The sequence below is a fragment of the Populus euphratica genome, unplaced genomic scaffold (assembly GCF_000495115.2).
Source record: "Populus euphratica unplaced genomic scaffold, PopEup_1.0 scaffold617.1, whole genome shotgun sequence".
Lineage (NCBI taxonomy): Eukaryota > Viridiplantae > Streptophyta > Magnoliopsida > Malpighiales > Salicaceae > Populus > Populus euphratica.
In genome coordinates this window covers 3,599-14,555 of record NW_011500484.1, presented here as the reverse complement: position 1 = coordinate 14,555, position 10,957 = coordinate 3,599, and the positions used below count along the sequence as shown (strand labels likewise).

Below are 10,957 nucleotides of genomic sequence, written 5' to 3'. Positions count from 1 at the left end.
GCAATTAAGAAAATTTCAACAGCATATTTTACCTCGAGAATAAGGGATTATATTATTTTCCTAGACAAGTTAGGATATTTTAATTACCATGATACATAATTGCTTTCGTGAACCACATGCGCATGTCATTAGAACAGCTTTCCTCGTAGGGAAACATGAAGGTTTAAAACGTTTGATTGGCATGGTTTTTGAGTCAAACAGGATTAGATTATATTATTCAGGAAAAAAAATGATTAGATTAGATTAGATTATTGGTCAATAATTCACTGCAACAATTTCCTCCATTATAGTATTCTTCTTTCATATCAGCTCCAGATCTCCGGGGCAAGGCAGCCAGCTAGCTGTAATTCTTTAGAATAACTTTCGGAATGCTACGTATCTCCATGCGTTTGGCGCCAGCACCAGCACCAGCACCATATATCCTTAGAGGACTGCACGTCTAATGACAATGACTAGTGATCATGCACACCATTTCAACCTCATGTTATGCAAGGATTCCATATCTCTATCATCTTGATCAATTCCTTATAAATAGAAAGCAGAATGTGCTTTATTTCCATATCAAATATTAGTAGTTCGAAAAAGAAGAAAAGAATGGAAATGCGAAGAGTAGCTGCTGCATTGGCACTAGCACTTAGCCTCATCTTTGTGAACTTGGCTGGCCAATGCAGTGGTCAGTTGCAGTTTGGATTCTATAATGGAAAATGCAAGGACAGAAATGGTTTTCAGAGAAATGTTGAGGAAATTGTCAAGCAGAAAGTAAAGGCAAGATTCAGTACAGACACAACAATAGTGGCTGCTCTTCTTCGCATGCAATTTCATGATTGTTTTGTCAATGTAAGAAGGTTTAACAATCCCTTTCAACGTTAATTTGTTTTAGTACTCATTGCTCAATACATGCTCAATCTAATGCATTTTTTTGGGGGTGTTGAAAGGGATGTGATGCATCTATATTACTGGATGTGCCAAATGGTGAGAAAACTGCACCTCCAAATTTAAGTGTGAGGGGCTACGATTTCATCGAGGAAATAAAGACGGAAATTGAAAATACATGCCCAGGAGTCGTCTCTTGTGCTGATATTATAGTAATGGCTACCAGAGATGCTGTTGTCGAGGTGCAGAACCTTTTTCAATTCCCTTTCAGAATCAATGCATGCGTCTCATTCTTAACAAAAGAATTGAACTGTAAACACACATTAACAAAATTTAATGAGGGGTCAAAAGAGTAGGATAACAAAAGAATTGAGTGATAAATGTTTGTGCTCATGCAGAGTGATAAGAAGTCAAGGACAGGATGGTACCCTGTACAAACAGGAAGAAGAGATGGTCGTGTATCTTCTGCTCAAAATGTGAAACTCCCATCTCCAAGTATCCCAATTCCTCAAGCTATTGCAACATTTAATAGCAAAAGACTGAGCACTATTGACATGGTTTATCTTCTTGGTATGTGGTGATGCATTTTTCCATTCCTAATTCTCTTTGAAACGACATGTGATATTACATTTCCAAGCACATTTCTAATTTGTCTTTTGATTCTTCTGATGATGTATAGGAGGTGGTCACAGTGTCGGGGTAGCACATTGTGGTTTATTCCAAAATCGTCTTTATGACTTCAAGAGCACTGGCCACCCTGATCCAACCATGAATACAACACTACTGAAAACCCTACAAACTCTTTGTCCACAAAATTCTGGCAGTACCAACTCAGCTAATCTGGACCAGGATCCTCTCAAGTCTTCTTCAGTGGACAAATCTTACTACGAGCAAATACGTTTAGGTAATGGGATTCTCGAAGTTGATCAGCAGCTGGCACTGGATTCGAACACCAGATTCTCAGTGGCAAGAATAGCTGGAAGCAACGACTTCAGCTTTCAATTTGGTCGGGCCATGATTAAGTTGGGAGCTGTTGATGTCAAGATTGACAAAGATGGGGAGATCAGGAAAAGATGCGCAGCTGTTAATTCTCCTAGTGGAAATTCTGCTGGAAATCTTTTTAATATCTTCGGTTGATTATACTTGTCATCCTTCAACTAATCTGCTTTCATCCTTGTTTATTGATGCCCCTTTTGTTTACTTGTTTTTATCTCATGTTTCTCTATGTTATTCTTTTTTGTATTTATTATTTGTTGTAATCTTGTTCTAATTGAATGAAGCAAGCATCAAAATTATATATGTTTGGTCAATGAAAGAATAGCTCAAGTTTGCGCAATATGAGATGAATCATTTTAATTAGAACTGCATTCATTCAGCTAAATAATTAATATCGTAGTCTTGGCGTGCCATTAGAAAAGAAAAAAATGCACTCAGAAGAACAATCTCAACAGATGGTGGTGAGGAGGGGAACTTTAGTTCAAGCCTTTTATGCAAGGGCTGCCTTGATCTTTTGGATAGTAGCCATATCAGTTTTGAAGGCATTGGCGAGGACAGCATCATCAAGTCCAGTGGCAAAGACAGTGGTAGGATCTGAGTCGGTTCCGGAATTGGCACTGCCAAACAAAGAGAGATAGCAATGGCAGGGTTCTTGAAGTCAACATTGTATAGAAAGTGACCTTGTGCTTAAAGAATCAGGAAAATCAATTTTTTTCTAATATATATATATATATATATATAATTTGTGAGTTTTCGATGACTTGATAAAATAACAGACTATTTATCTTTGAATTTTCTCTTCTTCCTAGTTTTTTTCAGTGATTTTAATTCTTGGTTTCTTTCTTTGTTTCTTTGCTTTTAGTTTTCTTTAGTTTTTGTTCGGCATTACCTTGAGAAGCTTTTAATTATTCCTACAGTTGATCAATCTCTTAGAACTTGTGAAAACCCTCTAAATTTAACACGGTTTCTAAAACCTGGAAATTATGTAGAATCTTTATCAACAGTTGATCTAAAAAAAATCTTTTAATCTCTTTTTACAATGAGATTTGAAGGAAAAAAATACTGTTCATCTTCCCTACCCAGCAAATCCTTTATAGAACCAGTCACTTCAGCAAACAGGACCCCTAACCCAGCATTAATAGAATCAAATATATTTTTATCTTTATTATTTTCTATCTTCTAAAAGTGACCAAACAAACGCTACCTAAAAGCTGTACTTGCACCCAAGCCTTGAGGATAGACTTCATAATAAGTTTATTTATATTTGTTTTCCATTTCCGGCCCATTGATCTTATGCTATCTTTTGCTTCCCTCCCACACTAGTGTATCTTGTATGATTTGTATTAAAGAAATGCCCTGACAAGCAGGATGGCGCAGTTAGTTCATTTGTTCTTGCTTAATCATGCTCGTTCGTTTGTTTTATAATAGTACTAATTATTTTCCATAATACATCTTTGAAATTTGAGCCTTCTAACAGGAAAACTCTGATAGCTGTAGAATCCAAATCAACCAGATCAAGGCACCATCATCACGCCAGGATTAAAACGAAATATTTTCTGCTTGGCTAACTGAAGATTACTCCAACAAAGGTGACCCCAACAGGGTGCGTGTCCGATTCATATGGAATGCTTCGTGCAAGCTTATGGTGAACGATGACCAAAATATAAACTCAGCCATACCGTTTTCTATCACTTGGGACTACAATCTGCTGCGAACTCGTTTAGAATAAATGACTATTTGCAATAGTGCATCACTAAACAAAAATATTGCTTCAATAAAAGGAACCACCTCATTCAGAGCATAAAAGTCACAAGCAAAACTCCATATCGTTAAGTTTCTAGTAAGTTTAAATATCAATTGGAAGTCAACAATTTTCCATGGGATAAGAAAAGCTACAAAAACGTCCTGAATTGAAAAGTGCCATCACCAAGCAATCAAAGCAGCAGCACCACCGAAATGGAATTTCTCTGATGAGAGACAGCTTACAGCCTTCTTCCCCTTCTGCCACCCTTTCTGCGGGTGCTGTCTGTTGGAATTGGTGTCACATCCTCTGAAAAACATACAAGCAATCGTCAAACTCAATGCTAATGAAAGAAGATTCAGGCTAACAAATGCTTCTCTGGTTTAATTGCTACATGGCCTGTTCAGCTATTCATACTCATCAACTGAACACAGCATAAATAATAGACAGTATTCATGGCATATAACAAATATAAAATGTTAGGCTCTTGAAACATAAGAAACTAAAGAGTAACTAATGCAGCTTCAATCCACAAGCATCACCAACACCAGTTCATCCATGCCAGGTAACGAACACAAGTGCATATTAAACTCCTAAAATTGCAATCAATGGTTCTAAAACTTTATTTCAAATTAATGAATTACCAATGCGACCAATTTTCATTCCAGAACGAGCCAATGCCCTCAGAGCAGACTGGGCACCAGGCCCAGGTGTCTTAGTTTTGTTCCCTCCTGTAGCGCGAAGCTTGATATGAAGAGCAGTAATGCCAAGTTCCTGTTAGTTTTGAAACCAGGTTAATGTTAATGAAACCACTTCTGAATAAAAAAAACAGCTTATAAAATAAAAAAAAGAATTTTAAAAACATCAATGTATCAAATATAAAACAGAACAAAGACCTTGCATCTCTGTGAAACATCCTGTGCAGCAAGCATAGCAGCATATGGTGAGGATTCATCCCTGTCAGCTTTAACCTTCATTCCACCTGGTACACGTGCAGATCAAGGAGAAAGAGTTACACTAGTAGCAGAAACAATGGCCTGATGGCATGTGCCAATGCAACAGTTCTATGAGTAATGCACAACCAAAATAAAGCAAACTACCTACTTATAAAGGGGGGGATTACTTCCAATACCGAACAATCAATCATATGATAACAAAATGACGAATTCACCATGAAATTGTATTTTGAACAAACAAAAGGCCACCAATAAATCAACAAGCCACTACACGCTACAACAAAATACTCATGTTGGATAAGAACATAGAAACATAATGTAAACATTCAAGACACTTAGCACGCAAGTCTATTTTAATAATAAGAGCCAGCAAACCAAGAGAGAAAAAGACAAATAGCGCAGAAGCAAGCTTGAAAACTTTACAAGCATGACCCCATTCCAAGAAAAAGCAATTGTTAAAAAAATTATGACAGTATAAAACACATACCAGTAATGCGAACTAGGGTTTCCCTCCCAGACAAATCAGTCACATGCTGCAATTATTTCAACCAAGTTAAATTACTTACAGATAAACCCCAAAGATCCCGTTAATCAAAAGACAGACATGATAGTTCATTTGGGAAAATATGAAAGAATGCTCACAATGAATGTGTCATTGAATGAAGCAAAAATGTGAGCCACCCCGAAAACATGCTCTCCCTCCCGGACAGTTGGGCCAAGAGTGACATTTTCTTCCTTTGGCTCTCTTGTCCTTCTCTTTGACTATCAAAACATAAACAAAATTCTATCAAAACAAAAACCCACAAAAAAGAAGCAAAATCTAAATATGAAAAACAAATATAGACTCAAACCCCACTTCCCTAAACAACAATCAGCTAACGCATATACTATCAAAGTCAAGAACGATCAAACAAAGCATAGGACAAGTGACTGATAGTATCAAAAAGAAACCTTCTACAGCATCAACTTATTTCTGAAAAATCCCAAATTTCCCAACATAAAACAGAAGCAAATTCAAAAGTACGATACGTTAACAAAAACCCACTTCCCCTTTGTTTATTTTCTTAAAATAAAACAGATAACAAAAGCAAATCTCCTTGTTTTCAGACCTACTAAGCAGATATACATCAACAAGAACAACAAAAACAAGGTACGAAGAGAGTTAAATACGTGAAAGAGATCTTACTTACCATGGCTGAAGGCAGTTTAGGTTTAGAAGCCGAAGGATGCTAAAAAAGGCTGATATGGCCGAGCTCGCTTGCGGCGTTGCGGAGGACGACAGAGAGTGGCTCAAAGAGGAGACTTTATATGAGGGGGGTGGCCAGGGTTTTAGTAGAGTCAATATCATTTTTATTTGCTTGAAAGTCCTTGGAGTTTTCTTTTATTCTTATTGGGACTAATTTGGGTTGGGCTTTTCTCTTTTTTAGTTTTTCCTAATAATCTGATTTCTTCTCTTGGGTTATTTGTATGGGCCAGGCTTTTCCAAGCCTTGTGAAAAAACTGGCCCATAGGACATAGCATTTGATGCTGTTTTCTTTTTTAAGAAAAGGGGTCAAAAGCGATTTTTCATAGTATATTTTTTGTTGTAGAGTATTTTGGGCATCACTTCTATTTATTGGTTTAATTTCTAAAAAATGAATATTTAATTAAAAGAAATCATAAGTTGTATGGTGTTAAAATCAATTTTCATAAGCAACAAGTAACTAATAGAATTGAGATAGAATTTTACTTTGAGCATATATTACACAGCTTTAACTCCTGAAATTGTTGATTTCTTTGTTTTGTTTTTTTGACTTTATTAGAATTTAATTTCTAATTAGATTAAGATGAGTTAACTTCTAGTATGATTATAAAGTTAACTTCAAAAAAAATTACTTGGAGATAGAAATCAAGTTTTAAATTATTTTTTGCTTGGAGATTAAATCTCGGCCAATTTATTATAATTTAACTTTATTATTATACAATTTCAAATAATAAAAAATTAAATTTTTTACAGTAATCAATCTACTAAATCAAATGATATATTTAATAGATTAAGCAAACCTCTCTCTCTATATATATATATATTGTTTTTATTTATTAAGAATAAAATAATATTTTCAGCTTAATCTATATAAACCTATATATATATATATTTTATATTTAGGTTAAAATAAAAAAAATAATATAAATTAATTGAGAAAAATTCTAATTTTTTTCTTTTATATTCATATTTATTTTTGTGTTAATATATATATTAATTAACACAAAAATAAATGCAAACATAAAAGAGAAAAGAAAGTTAGAAATCTCCTCATATATAGTACCCAAAAAAATCACTAATAAAAACCATAGTAATGAAGTATTAAACCTAACAATTTTAGATGCACTTAGAAATATCAATCCCAGAGATGAAAAATTGTAGTTGATTAAAATGCTATTAATTGTCATGCCATCTTTGTTTTTTTTTTCTCACGGGTGTAACAAATTTTCCATAAAAAACACAGAAAAAGGGATAATATTAGGACTTTCTTAATGTTGGAAGGATGATACTGTTGAATTTTAAACTATTAAGATCGAAGTGAAATTTAAATAAAGACAAAAATAAAATTTATTCTATAATTAATCATTTCGGCAAGATTTTTAGGGATGAACACTACATTTAATTATTCTTTTATTAATATCATTTAGATAATCATATCTCAATATATAAAAATGCAATATTTGAGATTCTAATCACCTTTATGAAGCCAAGTGAAATAATATTTTTATTCTTATTAGCTATAAAAAAAACAACAGGCTATACAATGTTTTTTTTTGGACTCAACTAAAACAATTACAAATGACTTGACTTTCACCATAATATGATTTGTTTTGTTTATTATGGTAATTTTCTATGCATTTTAAAATTATTTTTTAAATAAATTTTTATTTTTATTTTTTTATTTACTTGAAATTAATATATTTTTTTGTGTTTTAGATCATTTTGATATGTTTATATTAAAATTAATTTTTTTAAAAATAAAAAATATTATTTTAATGTTTTTTCAAGTAACAAATACTTTAAAAAATAATGACAACTATAATTCCAAAAAAATATTCAAAACCATAAAAAGGCTAGTAGATACCTGTATGTATAAATTTATTTTATTTAATAACAATTTTATTAGAACTATCAGGGTTTGTTTTGGAATTATATAAGATCCATTTTAACTCCTTTAATCATCCTATACCTCTAGGGGGTGGAAAAATTGTTAAAGAATTTTAAAATATATTAAAATTATATTTTTTATATAATATTTAAAAAAAATAGTTTTTTTATCATGTCAAAATCATAAATTGAAAACATAAACTAAAAAATCATCAATTATCATACTTCCAAACAAAAATTAATTGTTTAGAAGAAAATTCATTAAAAATGGAAATAGGTTCAAATCTTATTCCTAACTTCTTAGAAACGTATCATAGATCTATGTCTATTCAAACCTTACTCGAACAAGCATCCTAATTTTGTGTAATAAAGGCATAATGGAATGTCCAGAGATGAGCATTGATAATAAAGGCGTAATATTTTTCTCAAATATACAACCATCCAGTTTTTAGTAAATTATTTATTAATTACATTTATGTCAAATTTTGTTTTTTTGTTTTCATATCACTATTGTGCAATCATTACCAAAAAATTAGTAAATATATAAAAAGATACTAACATCCAAAATCATATTATTAAAGTATGATGAACCATATATTTCTTATGAAACTATAATAAAAAGAACAATTGGATCAATTTTTAATTCTAGTAAAATGTATGGAATTATAAATGATAATAATAATCCTTATAAAAATATCGCTACGAATGTAATGAGAATAAATTAGGGTTATGCAGGTAAATATTTAATTATAGATTAAGAATCAAATGTAAATATACTTATGTCTTTTGATCTTTTAAAAAAGTATAATTCACTATTATGGAATGAATGCATAAATCATAGTAAATTATAGGTTATTTCACAAGTGTTTACTATCAAATTAAATGATAGGCTAATTGAGACTAATTACGATAAAGTTATTGAATGGACATGAAGCATGTTACATGAAGGGAATAAACTGAAAAAGAACTTCCATACTGATAAATCTATGATGAATCCCTAAACCTAGTGTACTAGAAAATTGATATATGTTCAAACTTCTATGTGTTGTACTACCTTAAAAATGCATATTTAACCAAGAATATAACATGTGGGTATGCTCGTTACAAACTTAGAACTGGTAGAAGAAGAACTATTATTACATATAGAAAATTTATATACTTCTCATAATGTTTTTTTTTCAATACATTGAAAATGTTGTTTTTGTCACTAAATATTATTAAACACGTGACATGACATTATTTATATGATGGAGTTGATGGAGTCATAATGCATCCTTCTGATGGCAAAACCTGAAATATTTTAATAAGGTGCATCCTCAATTTTAAATGAAATCAAGAAATATACATTTTGGGTTATGTATAGATGGACTCAATTTATTTGAGTCATTTGTTGTTTCTTATTTTTTCTGCCCAGTGATACTTACAGTTTACAACTTTCTATCGAGGATGTGTATAAGGTTGGAGTTAGTGGCAGAGGGAGGGGGGTTAGCAGGGGCCTCGGCTGCTCCAAGGAAATTTTTCCTAGCCCCTCCTTTAATTTAACTCCCCTTATTTTATTTTTTTTACTCTACCTTTAGTTGGAGTTCATGTTTTTATCTACCATCATACCCAATTTTAATAGTCTGGGTCAGTATATAGATATTTGTCTTCAACCATTGAATGATAAGTTGAAGCAGTTGTGGTCATTTATGATTTTAACTTATAATGTTTTGAGAAAATATAATTTTTAATAAAATCAGTTTTGATATGAACTATCATTGATTTTTCTGCGTGTGAAATGATTTCTAGTTAGAGTATGTATAAAAAATTAGTATGTTCATGTTATATAGAAAATAACAAGGCTTTTACCTTAACAAATAATGGTAAAATATCTTTTTTTATTGCCAATAATAGTTGTTGTCATTAGATCACAAGTTATGAAAGAACAAAAATGACTTCTTTATTAGTAGAGTTGAAGAGAATGTTCCACTATTAGTATTATCAAGTGAAAAATTGTATGATGTAATATCATAGTACGATGATATTGTGTTTAATTTTTAATTTGATAAGTAAAAATTTTCTGATTTTGGTGTAACTTATGATTGGGTAAAACAAAGCATTTTCTAGGAACTTTTTTATTGGAAGACTAATATCTTCCGCCATAATCTTGATATCATTCATATTGAAAAAATGTATTTGAAAACATTCTTAACATGGTTATAGATATGAAAAGTAAGGTAAATGTCAACATAAAAGATTTAATAGATATACCTTTGATTTGTCACCATAAAAATATAGAGTTGGTTTATAATGGATCAAAAATTATAAAGTCCAAAACTAGTTTCATCTTATACAATAATGCACAATTACCTGTTTACCACTGGCTTAAAAGTCTATCTTTGCCTGATGTACATGCTTTGAACATATCTAAATTGGTAAATTTAAAGAATTATATATTATATGTATTACAAAGCCATGATTGTCACATATTTGTATAAACATGTATTCCACTTGCTTACTTAGATTTATTGTCAAAAAAGATATGAAATGCATTAATAAAGATTACATATTTCTTTAAAGATATATATTCTAGAGAGTTGGAAAAAATTACAGTTCAATTCCACTAGAACATACAAATTGTATCACCGATGGTTTAAGTTCATTGATATATTTTAAAGAATTGAAAAACATTATCCTCTTGTGTCAATAGCTATTATAGACAGAATCACTTATATATTGAAATTTCATCAGTGATATTCGGGGGGGGTTGTAAAATTTTGGGTTTAATTGAAATTTTAATCTTTTTTATAACATACAAAGTTACCAAAGAAAAGCAAAAACTAATAATTTTTTAATTGTTTGTTAGGAATTTTATTGGTAAAAAATGCCTCAATTAAAGGATCAAAATCCTAAACTTTATAATAAAAGTTTCTTCTTCCTCTCTCATTCTTTTCCCCTCTGTAATTTTTTTTTTTATATGTTTTCTTCATTTTTTCTCTTTTTATGAGGTTATTCTCTCATTCTTCACTCTTATTCTCTTTCTTTCTCACTTTATACAAGGTAAAATCTCTAACTTTTGCTCTTTTTTTTGTATTGATAAGGTGGTTAATTAACTGATCTTTTTTCCCTCTCAATCTTAGCCAGTAAAGTCTTTAACCAGGTAAATCTCCTTTCATTTCCTTTTACTTGTTGAAACAAAATTTGTATTGTTTTCATAGAAATTGTTTTTAGGTTTTGGTTCTTGTTTGGAATGATACCAATGGCTTTTCGGTTTTAAATCTT

The 10,957-nt window shown here is 31.2% G+C and overlaps 2 protein-coding genes across 2 annotated transcripts; one reads left to right on the top strand and one right to left on the bottom strand.

Annotated features, from left to right (window-relative positions):
• The first annotated feature begins 557 nt into the window (after positions 1 to 557).
• On the top strand, positions 558 to 2,170 carry LOC105114960 (peroxidase 60-like). Its single transcript, XM_011011700.1, has 4 exons — positions 558 to 837; positions 936 to 1,115; positions 1,272 to 1,443; positions 1,553 to 2,170. Exons 1-4 carry the CDS (start codon positions 595 to 597, stop codon positions 2,008 to 2,010), a joined length of 1,053 nt encoding a protein of 350 aa, XP_011010002.1. The 5' UTR covers positions 558 to 594; the 3' UTR covers positions 2,011 to 2,170.
• A 1,451-nt stretch (positions 2,171 to 3,621) lies between these two features.
• On the bottom strand, positions 3,622 to 5,878 carry LOC105114959 (40S ribosomal protein S14). The gene is made up of 6 exons (XM_011011699.1): positions 5,757 to 5,878; positions 5,209 to 5,328; positions 5,054 to 5,099; positions 4,507 to 4,592; positions 4,255 to 4,384; positions 3,622 to 3,919 (listed from the first exon to the last, which is right to left on the bottom strand). The coding sequence occupies exons 1-6, from the start codon at positions 5,757 to 5,759 to the stop codon at positions 3,852 to 3,854; spliced, it is 453 nt and encodes a 150-aa protein (XP_011010001.1). The 5' UTR covers positions 5,760 to 5,878; the 3' UTR covers positions 3,622 to 3,851.
• Between the last annotated feature and the right edge of the window lie 5,079 nt (positions 5,879 to 10,957).

Excerpts from the sequence above, each read along its gene's own strand:
- LOC105114960 (XM_011011700.1), top strand. The coding sequence starts at position 595 with ATGGAAATGCGAAGAGTAGCTGCTGCATTGGCACTAGCACTTAGCCTC. Across the intron at positions 1,116-1,271 it reads CCAGAGATGCTGTTGTCGAG|AGTGATAAGAAGTCAAGGAC; the intron begins GTGCAGAACCTT and ends GTGCTCATGCAG. Across the intron at positions 1,444-1,552 it reads TGACATGGTTTATCTTCTTG|GAGGTGGTCACAGTGTCGGG; the intron begins GTATGTGGTGAT and ends GATGATGTATAG.
- LOC105114959 (XM_011011699.1), bottom strand. Across the intron at positions 5,100-5,208 it reads CATTCAATGACACATTCATT|CATGTGACTGATTTGTCTGG; the intron begins GTGAGCATTCTT and ends AAATAATTGCAG. Across the intron at positions 3,920-4,254 it reads AATGAAAATTGGTCGCATTG|AGGATGTGACACCAATTCCA; the intron begins GTAATTCATTAA and ends TATGTTTTTCAG.